A 14,346-nucleotide genomic window follows, 5' to 3' on the forward strand; every position below is an offset into this window, starting at 1 on the left:
GAGGAAACAGGAATGAAAGCCTTGCAAGCAGTAGAAGGAGACAGGCTCCCCACCTCCCATCCCAGAAAGCCTCTCCCGAGCTGTTCTCTGTGGTGGAGGCCACAGCACAGAAAGGCATGGAGTGAAGGCCCAGTGTGGGCGACACTGACAGCCTTCATAGACAGGTAACCAGGGCCAGACAGCATCTCCATTTGGGTCCAGCACCGTCCACAACTGGTCTCCCTGTCTCACCAACCCTTACCGTTTTCTCCGTGTCCTCAAAGACTTCTCGGGCCTCTTCGTAGGAGCAAGTCTCTTCCGCACACTCTCTTTCAAGGTTTCCTTTTTTCATCTCTTCAAATAATGAATTTGCCCTCCTGACCCTGTCCAGGATGCCGTTGGCACGTTCCCGGTTGATGAACACTGTAAGACAGGGAAGCACACAAAGTACTTTATCAAATTACCTGCTCTCCCCCCGCAGCCTGTAGCATCAGGTCACCTCCCTACTGCAAAAGGCCGAGAACTCCTTCCTCAGGCACTAGGCAGCTGGGAAAGAAACGCCCATCTCCCTCATGCCTCCTTTTTGAGTTACATACGGTACCTGTTCTAGACCCCACACACCCTTTTCTGGAGAAGTAGACACATCCCATCCAATCCACCTCCCACCCACCCTGCACATTCACACCCAGCATTAGCGTGGTCAACCCAAACCCCCTTTCCTGAACTCTCCCTTCTCAGAGTGGTTCCAGGCCACTGTCACCTCCCTGTGCCCGCCCTCCTGCCCCCCCCCCCCCCCCCCAGTGGCTACTCCACTCTGTGCTTTGACTCAGGCTGTGCCCCTCCCCTCTCCTCCTTACCCTGAGCCTCACCTGCCCTTCAAGGACTCAGGTCAGAGTTAAGTGGGGAGTTGTGATCTGTTTTGATCACAATCTACAATTAAAGGTATGATTTATATCAAGTCCCAGAACTCCCAAACATAAATTAAAACAGAAGTTTTGCCCTAGCTGGTTTGGCTCAGTGGATAGAGCATCAGACTGTGGACCAAAGGGTCCTGAGTTCGATTCTGGTCGGGGGCATGTGCTTGGTTGCAGGCTCCTCCCCGGCCTGGGCCCTGGTCAGGGTGCGTGAGGGAGGCGATCAATCGATGTGTTTCTCTCACATTGGTATTTTTTCTCTCTTCCACTCTCTCTAAAAACCGATGAAAAAATATCCTCAGGTGATGATTAAAACATACACACACACACAAAAAAAGCCACAACAAAACGAAACAACCCCAGAAGTTTCAACCCGGCTGGTGTGGCTCAGTTGGTTGGAGCGTCGTCTGGGACACCAGAAGGTGGCAGTTTAGATTCCCAGTCAGGGCACATACTCAGGTTGTGGGTTCCATCCCTGGTCAGGGCATGTATGGAAGACAATTGATGTTTCTCTCTCACATCATTGTTTCTCTCTCTCTCTCTCTCTCTCTCTCTCTCTCTCTCTCTCTCTCTCGTTTCCTTCCTTTCTGTCTCAAATCCACAAAAACATATACTCAGGTGAGAATTACAAAGAAAAATAACAACAGCAATAACAAAAACAAAACAGAAGTTTCAAGAAATAGTATTTACTATAATTTTCTATGAAATAGTACTTATTACAAAATTTTCTACTTGATTCTGTTAATTTTCATTAAAAGCAAAACCCCACTAAATTGATTTCATGACTCACAAATGAGGCGTGACCTGCCAGTTAAAATGTCTTGGGTCAGAGAACCTCTGAGTCCTCCCTGTGGTCTCTGTCTGCAGCTGACTTGTCCCCACTCTCTGCCTGAGTCTTCTCTCTCTCTCACTCACCACTCCCTTTCTTCTTTTCATTGAGATACAGGAGGCCCTCAGATTCTTTTCTTCACCCTCTGCACTCCTCTCTCTTTTTCCCGCTGAAGAGTTTAGAATTTCATCATAATACTCTCCACATTGGTATTTCTAGTCCCAACTTTCATCCTAGCTCTATGCTTTCAACTCTCTCATCCTGGTGGGTATCTCCTCATCTCAGAACTCCAAACTCCCCATGTACAAAACTAAGACACACACCCAGTACTGCAGAATCTAGAAGGCTTGAGTTTCCAATACATCTTGGTCACCTACTACTTAATATTGGCAAATGCAAATTACAAGACATATACTTACTTCTTAGAGTTATTTTAAAGAGTGTATACAATTCCTAGTGTCCAGTGTGGTACACATTAGGTGCTCAGTAAAGGTTAGCTTCATTCCTACTTCAAATTACTTTCCCTTCCACATTTCTCATTTTTTTTCATGATATCAATGTTACCCCAATAGCATCTGCCCAAAACTTGCTAGTATTTCTGGGCCCCTCCCTCACTACTTTGAATATCCGCTTCAATACCAAGTGCTTACTTTGAAATAAAATCCACACACCAGTTTCTCCCCTCTCATTCCCCTCCATGGGTTTCTTCTCTGTTCTGCTTTTCTCTTTCATTTTCTGACTTTTTACCGCTTTCTCATCTACACACCTGGGTCCTCTCTGTTGCTCCTCAGTGCTCCTGTCCTTGCACTTGACCCAGGATGCAGACAAACCTCAGAGGTGATGCCACCTCTGTTCTCTCTTCTGACTTTGCTCTGCTTTTCTCCTTTCTGAGCCCTTTCTGTTCGGACAGGCCCTGGGGCCCTGGAAGGTCCAGACACCCTCATCTGTCCAGCCTTGGGCAGCCCCTTCCTCTGGCTGAGCCAGCCTGAGGATGCCAACACCAGCTTCTCTTTCATTCTCTTCCCTGCCATGGAAACTCTTCTCTGCCTGGGACCGACCCCCTTCCCTCCTCTCCCCCAGCTCATGTTGGCAGAGGAAAGCGGCTTCTCTCTGTCTCTGCCTGCCACCTCTCCTTCCTCTCCCTCTCTTTCTTTATCTCCCCCCTCTCCATTGTCTGCCTCTCTCTCTCTCTCTCTCTGTCTGTTTCTGTCTTTCTGTCTATGTCTCTCTCCCTCTTCCTCTGTCCATGTGTTTCTGTCTTTATGACCTCTGACCTGCTGCCTGACTCTCCCCTCATAGGGAGGCACACCTGGCCCTAAGCTACCTTGGCGGAGACCACCAAGCCCAGCTGTCTCATGTCAGCCTTTGACAGGGGACGGGCACCCACTATCTACACTGTGGAGGTTCAAGGGCATCACCCAGCTCCCACCCTCTCTCCTCCTCCAGGAGACCACCACTGTAGTCTGAGGTCGAGGGGTGCTTACCACTTCCCCCGGGTGACAGAAGGCTGGCCAGGGAGGCACTGAGCAGGAGGAGGCACAGCAGGCTGGCCATGGTGTGGCCTAGGACAGCGTCGCGGTTGCACTGTGATAGGCCTCCAGGTCAAGGTTCACTCACCCTGGCTCTGAGGGTGGAGGATTGTCCTTCTACTTATCACAGCCTTCTGATTGGAGCCTGGGCTGGCTGTGGGTGAGGGACAGGGGCAGGCTCGGGGCATGGTCACCTGGCCTGTGCAGCCCTGGGGAAGTCCCGTTGGAACCTCGTCAGTAACCGTATCCAGGGGGACCTGCTTCGGGTATAGGCACATTTTGTTCTGAGAAAGTAAAAATGCGACTTTATAGTTTTCAGACATTTATGTGTGGCTCTCATTTTATCTTTACAATCATGATAGAAGCTAAGTATCATTTCTCTCATCTTTTCTCCAGGACAGAACACGGAGGCTTAGGGAGAAGTGGTACACGTGGGATTTGAACCCAGGACTTTCCCTCTCAGTGTCCTGATTTTCTCTGGGTCTGACCTGGTCTGCTCACAGGCCTCTCTCTCCAGGTGCTGTCAGGTGGGGCCCCACAAAGGGCCTCCAGTACCTGCATGCCAGGCTTGAACCTTCCTCCCCAAATTCAGGGGCTCAGGGAGGCGGAGCTTGTCTTGTGACCCTTCTGCACCACATGATTCCTTGTGCAATAAGCCCCAACATAGACTTCTGGGAAGCTACCCGCTGCCTGGCGTGCCTGGCGGGGACTACTCTGCTGGAACCCCAAATGTTCTGTTGACCGACCACAGGACAAGTTGGCTCAAGGTCAAGAAGGCTGTGCCAGGAGGGGCTCCTTGGCGTGCCTCTTAGCCCCTCGGCTCAGCCATGGAGGCACATGGCTTCTCTTGACAACTTGGCCTCACACACTCTGCTGGGGGCCAGGCTGGTGCGGGGGGGGGGGGGGGGGGGGGAGGGGCGGGCAGGGAGACTGAGCCCTGAGTCAGAGGCCTCACAGTGTAGCTCATTTCCCACTTCTGCGGAGCTCAGCACAGGCCACCTGGAGGAGCTCGGAGGGTAGCATGGAGCCTGAGCGCCAGGATCAGTCCAGCACTCGCTGGGGCTCCCACTCTCCACTTCCCTCATCTGGGGCCAAGGAAGTAGGGAAGGCACTGTCTCCAGGGAATACGGGAGTCTCGGAGTCTCGTTTCTTGGCTCCCATCAGGGCTGTGTCTCTTTGCAACAAATGCCCCGTGTCAGGGAAGCGCGAATCACCTCAGGCCAGCAGAAGCAGCTGCCACCTTGGCAGCCAGGCTGGGGAGGGAGGTATGTGCTAGGTTGTGCCGCGCTCAGCAGGCCAGGGGTGAACCTGAGGGGGGGAGGGGAAGGTGAAGGATTAAAGAAGACAGACAAGAGAATAAAGCTGGTGCTAGGTGGGACGCTGCTCTCTGATGGAGAGACAGTGCCACAGCCTGTAAGCTGTCTTTATTTTATAGCCAGATTGCACAAGGCAAAGTAAGGGGGCGGTCAAGATGTTTACAACGTTCTCGTGGGTTTCGAATCTACTCAATTGCATGCACCTGCTTTGTTTGGCAGCACTTGCTATACCTCCCACAGCCTGTATCACTTAGCCACCTGGGACCACAGGTTCAGACCATAAGGTCAAGCTTACAACTATAGCCTTTGGCTATAATTGTTCTGGGAGCGCTTTGCCCTCCATGCTGGGACCTGCACGTGGCTTTGCCTCGAGAGGACCATGTCCTCTCATTAGTCCAAGGCTTCAACCTGTCCAAACACTGTAGCCGCTCTCCACACTAGGTAGTGGGTGCACACCAGGTACAGGCTTCATTTCCAGTGCAGAAACCTCTCCGGGGCATCAAGCGTGGGGACACAGCCTGAGCTCCTGGGCTGACCAGGGTCTCTGCAGCCAGACTCCAGGCTCTGGAGGGGAAGGCCTGGGAAATGACTGGCAAGGCGAGTGCTGAGCTGAGAAAGACCGAAACAGAGACAGAAAAGGACCGCTCTCTATTCCACAGTGCTCCCATTCACAACACATTTTCACATGGTGACCCATTACCCACGGCCCGTGGTCACTTGGATATATATAAGTCCTATCATCTGGCTTTTTTGATGCTCTGTCTCCAGCACCTCGTAAGGGTGTGTGGCACCCAGAAGATGCTCAATAAACACCAACAGATGGGGTGAATCAGTTCAGTCCTGAAATGTGCCTGCTCTGTACGCTGAGGCCAGGCTGGCCTTTTGTGGGGTGGTCACTGTTACATGCAGAGCCTGGTCCGCAGGGACAACCTGCAGCTGGTGCTTTGGGCCTGTCTCACCTGGACAATTTGTGCTGCGATGCTGTTTCTGGATAAATTCAGCATGTTGGGGGAGGCTGGATCTATGTGAGTCCTCTTGTCCCCAGCACCTGGTGGGCAGGAAATGATTTAAGCTCCACTCAAAAAAAGATGGAGATGATCCATAACGGTTAGCTTATCTGCACGTCAAGTGTTAGCCTTTAGGGGTTGTCCTGATGTCGCTTGGCGTCCATGCTTCCACCACCTCTGTGAGAGGGTGGCATGGATGACTGGGGAAACTGAGGCAGAGCCAGTGAACTGCCAGGAGCCTGTTTAACCTCAAGTGGGTCTGGGGTGCTCCTGGCCTCACCACTTCCATCCCCCGCCCCACTTTGCTTCTCAGGAAGAGGATCCAGAGAGCTTTCATTTCCAGGAAGATACAAGACACTCTCGCTGGGCTGAGGGTCTCTGGAGGTCTCTTGCATTTTGGTTGCAGAATTTCTCCTAAGTCTCTGTCGACGGGAGAGTTGAGCTGGGGGGACATCTGGATGTTTGCAAATCAGCTTTATCGTCCAGGATGACATGATCGAGCTCTCCTAGGTGCCTCATTCCACATGCACTGGTGTCACCCTCATGACAAGCAGGAGGTGTGCCCCCATTTCAGAGATGTGGAAACAAGGCACGGGAGGGTATGAAGTGGCTTGGCCAAGAGTTACAGGCAGAGCCACACAGACTCCAGGAGGTCTGGCCCTATGTCTGGTCTCTTAAAGTGCACTGCGGGTCAGATGGTCTCTTTGGTCTGACAGTCTCCGTCTCAACTAAGCAGCCATGGATCATTCCTAAAGGAATGGGTATGTCCCAATAAAACTTTATTTACAAAAGTAGATGGCTTGGACTCATCCTTAACTGTGGCTTGTGAACCCCGGTCAAATGAAAACTACATATGGCTTGACTGTTCAGCAGAGCAAGTCCTTGCACCCTCACTCACACATGTTAAGTACTAGTGTCCCAGGCATGGGACAGGCCAGTCGCTGTCCTCCAGTCGTGACTTGAGGGAGCGGTGAACCCACTGGGCTCATTCCACCCACCTTTGTCAAGTTCAAGGGGGACCCACTTGAACTTGGGTGTTTGTCTTATTCTTCCCTACTTGTGACCTGTGTGACCCTAGGTATAGTGTGCCCATAATCACCTGAGGGACTTGATAAAAATGTAACTCAGCAGGTCCTTTGACCCTTGGGTCCCACTGATCTGGGCAGGACGTGGGAATGTGCACTTTGTGGAGCGTCCCTGGTGGTTCTCAGGAGGTGTTTGCAGGGACGGTCTTTGAGGACCGCCATCGACTAGGGCCTTGGTAGGAAGCGAACACCCAGTTGTATGGGATTTTGGCAACTACAGCCTCCAAAATCCACCAGAGAGGCGGTTTCAAAAAACCAGCCTCCACATAAAAGGTTCATTTCTGTGATGTTAACCACAGCTTGGTGATACACACCAGGGTCTCAATGAAAAAAATATAGACAATCCATGAATGGCAGGCTGCCAGAAAAAAGTGCAGGGGAGATTCAGCGGTTTGTTGCTCGTGGGGAGAACAGGTGGCAAACAGTATGTGGAGCCTTTTATGTAGCCTGTGTTATAGGAAAAGATACATGTGCAGGACAAATCGGGAAGGATATCCACAAAGCGAATGGATGATGCTTCCAATTTATTTGAAACAAAGAAGAAATACTTGTATAAGGGAGAAAAAAATGAAAGTGAAAAGACAGAGAAAGTAGCACTTGTCACTGAGTGAACCATGCACCCCTCTGCCGGATCCGCAGTGAGAGCAGAGATGCTCTGGTGAGTGCCAGTCACAGCGCCCTGTCCACCACAGCAGAGCTTCCTTCTCCCACATCCACTGCCCCGTGTCTCTCATCTTCTATTCACTCAGTCTGTCTCTGGGAATCTCTCAGTCTCTCTCTCTCCCCGTCTCCTTAGAATCTCTCTCCTTACTTTCTCTCCCCACCTCTCAGTCTCTCTCATTCTCTCTATCTTTTCTTCTCTGTCTCTCTCTCTGAGTCTCTCTGTTTCTCTCCTCCCTCTCCTTCTACCCACCCCAACAAGGGCAGAAGAATTTACAGGGTTTGAAGCCAGGACAACCCAAGCAACAGCAGCTTTATTTCCCAGGAGCAGGCTCCTCGGAGCCGACCCTGAGGGACTAGGGGAGCGGGGCTTGGAGGAAGCCTTCTGAGTGTGTTTTTGTGCTCATGAGCCTGTGGAGCCACTCGGTGTACTGGGAGACCCTCGTGTACACCCCGAAGTGGCCTTCGGCTGCACAGCCCACACCCCAGCTGACGACGCCCGTCAGATACCACGTGCCCTGGTACTTGGTGGCGTGGGGGCCCCCGCTGTCCCCCTGGCAAGCGTCCTTGCTCCCATCTAGGTAGCCAGCACAGAACATGTTTTCCGTGAGCTTTGGGGCATTCGCCTTCCTCTTTGACTGCTCCAGGCAGTCCTGGGTCATCAGCCGGGGCACGTCAATGGTCATGAGCTCCAGGGCCATGGCGCCCCTGTCCAGGAGCTGGCCCCAGCCGCTAACGGTGGAGAAGCGGATGAAGGCCAGCGTCCTCTCGGAGAAGGCCTTCTCAGGCAGACAGAGGGGCACCACGTAGTCCGTGAAGGCCACAGGCCTGCTCAGGCGGAGCAGGGCGATGTCGTGGTTCGTCTTGCGTTTGATGTACTTGTCGGGGACAATGATCTGAACGACTTGCCTTTCCTGCTCGTTGCCGTCCTCCTCACTCAGGTCGTGCTCACCTGTGGGGAGACCAGCACCACTTTTGCCCCTCCCCCTGCAGCCTGAGGGAAAGACCCTTTGGGGCAGGAGGGGCCCTGTGTCCAACCCCAAGCTGGTCCGGGTGGCCACCCTTGGGCTCCACGCAGAACATGAATTGGGGGCAAATCTGAAACCTGGGGTGCTGAAGGCACTGAGGAAGGGTGCCGGGCCAGGCAGCTGTGGGTAGGTGGTGAGGACTGCCTGATTCCCCCACTCCAGACAGGGCCTGGCCCTCCCTGGGGGGGGGGGGGGGGTTTCATTATCCCATAATTCCACCAAGCAGAGCCCCTCCCCTCATGGTGGCCCCTGGAGCCCTGGGTGGCTGCATCCCCCTCAGGGCTCTTGGCTCAAGCAAGACAGGTGGGTACAGCATCATCCCCCCCCTCCCCCGCCGCCCATGTCTTTATTTGGGGTGAAAAAAGGCTGAGGGGGATGGTGGCCACAGTGACTTCTTGTGGGCCTCGGGGTTTGTCCAAATGCTGCCCACTTCTCTTTTTGGAGTTCATCTGGTTGTGGAAGTTGGAGGATTGATGCCCTGAATCTTAGCCCCAGGTTGTTTTCACTCAAGAACCGGCCACTTGGCTGCTCGGCAGAAGGAGATAAAAACAAAACCTACCCACTACCACCGTCAGGTTCTCCAGGCTCTTGATTCTGTCAAAACAGTGGGCTGCAGAGACCACCCAGGTGGTGTCAATCAGGGTGCCCCCGCACAGCAGCCGCTCGTTCACTATCAGCGCAGCCTGCCGAGGGCACAACAGACGTTGGAAGGTCACCTTATTGTCCTCGGGATGCCCTTCCTGGAGACTCACCTTTCCCCTGCACCCTCTGGGATGGGCTGAGTTTATAGGAGGGTTTGTCTGTATAGCAGCGTTTCTGAAATCCTGGGAGGCCCCCCAGAGCCATTCCTGGGCAAAGCTGTTCCAGCTTCTCTCCAGCAGGCTGCTCCCCCATCCAGCTGCGGGGAGGGAGAGCTCACAGACGCGCCCTGGCAATGGGAATGTTGAATAAAAAACACACAATATCTGGCATACCAAAAAGAAAATCTCAGCTTCCAGAGGCAGATAGTAGGTGCAGCTTGGAAGGTGAGAGAGCTGGGTTCAAGTCCTGCCTTTGCCATTTATTAGTTGGAGGGCCTCAGTTTTCTCATCTGTAAAAGGGAAGTGAGGCTAGCAGCTCGAGGTGAAGCCCTGTGAGGCGTCAGCTGACAGAGGTGCTGCGGGGAGCACTGATATCTGAGATGAATGGAGGCTGTTGTCAACACGGGACTTGGAATGAAGAGGAAACCCACTGAAGCACTGCCATGAGCAGGGTGACTTGGGGCCTGGGGTGTGATCCTTGAGGCTGACCTGCCCACTTTCCCTTTGAGGGTCCCAGTGACCCTGGGGCCCTGAAGCCTTACCTGCCAGGGACACTCCCCTTTGGGACACACCTTGCCACCCACAATTCGGCCTTGGGGTTGGCTGTCATTTCTTTTTTCCAGGACAGGTATCTTTCCACATGGATATTCAACTGTATAAAACAAAAGTCAGCAAGATGTGGGGGTTTATGAGTGATGAACATGCTCCTGAGAAGAGGGCTCTGAGCCCTGCAGGCAGTGGCTCCGCCTCTGGCTCCTGCCTGGGGCTGTGGGAAGCCTCTGGGTGCAGGGAGGCCCTTGTGGCAGCTGCTGGGTGAGAAGGGGCAGGGGCTGGTTTTGCAGGAATAGAGGGCCCTACTTCTTGAAATTGGGTTCTGCTAATTTTTTGGGGGGGAAAGATGAGTGCTGCTTGAATTTCCTAAAAGATGAATGATATTCTGTCTTAAGGCCACCCAGCCTCTCCGACAACTGGGCTGCTATTTTGACCTCACCCTTAGTGTTTGGTCTGCTCCAATAAAGTCCTTGGGCCAGAAAAGAAAGTGTTTAGAGGTGGCAGCTGAATTTCAGGCTGCTTTGACCATGCTGGGGACATTGACCTCTGAAGAGACACAGGGCTTAGGGTGCCTCAGCCTTTGGAATTGCAGTCCCATTAGTGTGAGGTTGGTTTGAAGAACTTTTCCATTTTCCTAAAATAGAATTGTGCTGTGTAGTCACTAGTCACAGTTGGGTGTGGCAGCGTAGATTCCTGCCAGAGGGGACTAGAAGGGGGGCAGAGGGAGCTTTGTTCTGCTCCTGTGGACCACCTGAGGTGGGCAGGGTGTCCAAAGCCCATTTAGGGAGCGGCTCCCAGGGTTCTGTCCCTCCCCCTGTTGCCTTGGCCTGCCCTTGGGTCAGGGGAGCCACCTCCACCCTCATTCTCCTCCCTGCCTCTGCAATGGTCAGCAGGTAGTAGATGCTCAGTTAATGGAATGCCACCCCTTCTCATCTGAAAGTGAAACAGCACACAGCCCTTGGAGCAGATCCCCGAGGGCCTGTTACCTGTGGGTGCGCAGGACACCTCGTCAGTCTGGAGTGTGTACCCCTCGTGACACCAGCAGGAGCGCTTGGCCTCCACATGGTTGCTGCAGTATTGGTCACAGCCCCCATTCTCATTCTCACAGATCAGCTGGCTGTTCTTGTCTGAATACAGAAGGAGACAGCCCCGCAAGGGGCCTCTGCTGGTCAGGGAAAGCCAGCCCTGGTGGCCACCCCGCCGTGGGCCAGGGGCAACGCTCTGCACGAAGGTAGAGCTCAGCTGCCAACTACAGAGACTGAGCCTGGCACACCCAATTCTGCAGATTGACCCAGAGGGGTGGGGCCTGGTGTTTGGGTGCTCGCCCATGTCTGAGCAACCTGACCAGTGGGGACACAGAACCAGCATGTGGTGGTCTCTACACTATTGCCCCTCCCAGCAGCTGGTGGGCCCAGGACAGTACAAGGGCCAAACTCAATCAGAGACCTGCCAGGACAAGGTCAGAGAAATGAGACTGCTCTACAGCCAGGCCCTGATGCCCAGGGACCACTGGTCCCAAGAGGCAGAAAAGAGGAATGTTGACCTGACTCTGAAGGACAGCAGGTTGCTGTGGGAAACAGTTGTCTTGCTGTGTAAATGCAGGACCCCCATGGGGAAAGTTGGTCCTGGAAGTGAATTCCCACCAGGGCTGCTGAGCATCAAAGGCCAGGCAGACACTAAGGCTCTCTGGCCCCATATAACTGACAGGAAACCTCTTTCCTTCACTCTATCTGGCCTCTGTTCTGCTTAGAGCAGAAGTTGGCTGTAGCCCAGAAGAGCTCATTCAGGATCAGAATGTTCACCCCTGGCAAAAGAAGCCTGGCCTTTGACCTCAGCCCCCAGGTGGTGATCTCTCCACCCTGATTCAGTTGGACATTTCATTTAATCTGCCTGAAAAGAGTGTTCTTGCCCTGGGTCCCTTGACTCACATGGGATGGTCTAACAATATTATTCATGTGGGGCTTTGGGCCACAGGATCTCAGCTCAACCTCTGGAGGGGCTGGAGACAGAGGTCAGTCATGCGGGTGGTCAGCCATGTCTATGTGACGGAGCTCAGTAAAATCTCTGGACACTGAGGCTTCCTGGGTTAGTGATGCTCCATATGTCTTGTCACCCATCAGCCTCAGAGAATGAAAGACTGTCCATATAATTGCCTGGGGGAGGACAACTGGAAGTTTATACCTGGTCCTTTTGCTGAGTCTGCATATTTTTGCTATAATAAACTGTAACTGTGAATATATCAGTTTTCAGTGAGTTTTCTGGGTCCTTCCAGCAGATTATTGAATTTGAGAATGGTCTGGGAGACCACTGAACTTTGCAATACTTTAATATATGGAAGGTGAAAAAAAATTTCATACCGTTGTAACAGCAAGTAGGGAAGGTCAGGTTTACCCATCTGCCTTGGTTGGCAGGATGTATGGAAGCTGGGCGGTGATGTAGTGATTCTCACCTGTGCCCTTTCTAGATGTATCAGAATTTCCTAGTGCTGGGGGCCCCAGGGTTTTATATTTCCCAGAAAAAAGCAGGGGCCATCAAATTTGAGAATTGGCACCTGAGAACTCCAAACCCAAGGTTCTCAGGTTGACAGAAGCCTTCAGAGTCACCTAGACCAACTTCCCACCAGGGCTGAGGGCCAGGCCATGCCCATCAGCCTCCCCCTGGAAGCTATGGGATTTCTTACTTGTCTCACAGTTCCGGCCCTCAAAGTCTTCTGGGCAGAAGCAGATGTAGGACTGGAGTTGGTCCTCACAGGAGCCTCCATTCTGGCATGGATTTGAGGCACATTGGTCCCCATCTGTGGAGTGAGTCCATGTTAGTATGTTAAGGAGAAGAGCTTGAGGGTGGGGCATAAATGAGCCATTTACCCACTCACCGTTGTAAGAAATCCAGAACTGCGTCTGAGGGAACAAAGAGGAAGCCACATGAGACATATGTTCTCCAGAAGCAAACATTTATGAATCCGTGCAAGGAGCTGATGAACTGGGGTGGGCAAGGGTGGGCTGGGGCTTCTGCCTGGGGCCCTTTGCCATGGGCTCTGGAAGCCAGGCTCTCCTCTGGAGATGAGGTGGGTTCATCTGAGGGGAAAGGTTCTACCCTACACTAGATGATTAAGGTCATCAGAGGTCACAAATTTCCTTCTCCAAGTCAAAATACCCGAGTTTCAGCCCCAACTAGCCCCAGCTCTGCCATGTCCGAGTTGTGAACCTGGGACAACACACATATGCACTCTGAGCCTCCATTTCCTCCTCTGATGATCCATACACAGGGGCTGACCTGGGGAGAAGGCAGGTAGTGGGTTTAAAGGCATTCTAGGAACTGCCAAGGGCCCCATCAATAACATTGATATCCTGATGAATCTTTTGGACAACTAAACTTAAACTCTCAGGGTTGCTATGAGAATAAAACAAGATGAAAACTGTTGCAACTGCTTTGTAAAATGAACTGGTACACAGCCATAAAGTATGACAATTTCCAACTTGCACAGAAATGGTTATGTTAGCCTCTGTCTCAAACAGCCCGGCTTCCTGTTGGGTGTGAGGTGCCCTGTGAGTGTGAACTGTATGCCTTTGAGTACGAGGTGAAGCATCCTGTGATTGTCAGGTGAGGTGTGTGTCCTGTGAGTGTAAGGCATGTCCTGTGAGTGTGAGGTGTGGTCTTATCTCATCATACCCTGACCCTCACGCCTACTGAAGTGTTTCAAAGAGACGTGATATATTTTAAATACACTCTTTTAGAAAATGAAAACAGAAATGAAGAGCACTCCATCATATGGACCAAGGGCAGGTGGGGAAAGCAGTGGTGCCCTGGGTGTGTCCTCACACAAGTTTCTCTGAAGAGGTGCCTACAGGCGGCGCAGCAGAGAGGCTCGCCCAGGCCACTGTCTTAGACATCTGCTCTGTCAGCAGCATCGCTGTGCAGCAGGGGCAGCTCTAGGGGACCGGACAGGCAAAGGACACACAGCAGGTGTGCTTTTCAAACCATATTTTTGGATACAACTTTGAGGATGCATGGTGTGGCAGAGAGGAGGATGTCCCTGGACACAGCAGGGAGGTATGGAGCACTGCAGGAGCTGTGACTGAGGAAAGTGAAGTCATTCTTAGGAGGAAAAGTGACCCAGGCATGAAAGGGCTGTGCATGCCGGAGCTGCCTGTGTGTTCCCCTGTGTGTTCAACTGGACATGTAGCACTCATAGCCACAGACTGAAGAGAGTTGCTCTCCAAGACATGGGAGTGACCTCTGCTGTCACAGAGCTCCCTGCCTGAAGACTCAGTACACGGCCCACATATCTATCTGGTGGTGCAGAGGGCGCCCCCTAGAGGGCAACTCACCAGCCTCTCTGTGTTCCTGAAGATCTCCCTGGCCTCCTCATAGGAACACTGCTCCTCCTTGCACTCTCTCTCCAGGGAGCCCGGCCTCAGCTCCTCCAGGAACGAGTTGGCACGCCTTTGCCTGTGCAGGACGCTTTGGGCTTCCTCCTGGGTGATGAAGACTGAAAATGGGAGTTCCATGAAACATTTACAACCAGCCATGCCAAGATGGCCCAAAACATCCACACTGGTCTCCTCCCACTCAGTAACAGGAGTCAAAGGATTCCTGTGTCCAAGCCTGGCTGAATTTTAAACAGGAGTGCTTTTTCATGGCTGGCTG

General features: G+C 52.6%; 1 protein-coding gene across 1 annotated transcript in view; it reads right to left on the reverse strand.

Annotated features, from left to right (window-relative positions):
• The window catches only part of LOC308243482 (uncharacterized protein), a 37,093-nt gene that overhangs the window by 20,705 nt on the left and 2,042 nt on the right, over nt 1-14,346 (reverse strand). Inside the window, 12 exon segments of the mRNA XM_080659026.1 lie at nt 242-402; nt 3,207-3,324; nt 3,328-3,348; nt 3,350-3,405; nt 7,001-7,017; nt 7,677-8,271; nt 8,907-9,030; nt 9,690-9,799; nt 10,686-10,826; nt 12,380-12,493; nt 12,572-12,596; nt 14,028-14,188. Of these exon segments, the coding sequence (XP_080515152.1) occupies nt 242-402; nt 3,207-3,324; nt 3,328-3,348; nt 3,350-3,405; nt 7,001-7,017; nt 7,677-8,271; nt 8,907-9,030; nt 9,690-9,799; nt 10,686-10,826; nt 12,380-12,493; nt 12,572-12,596; nt 14,028-14,188 (1,643 nt within the window).

The sequence above is a fragment of the Plecotus auritus genome, assembly GCF_963455305.1.
Source record: "Plecotus auritus genome assembly, chromosome: 3".
NCBI classification, from domain to species: Eukaryota; Metazoa; Chordata; class Mammalia; order Chiroptera; family Vespertilionidae; genus Plecotus; species Plecotus auritus.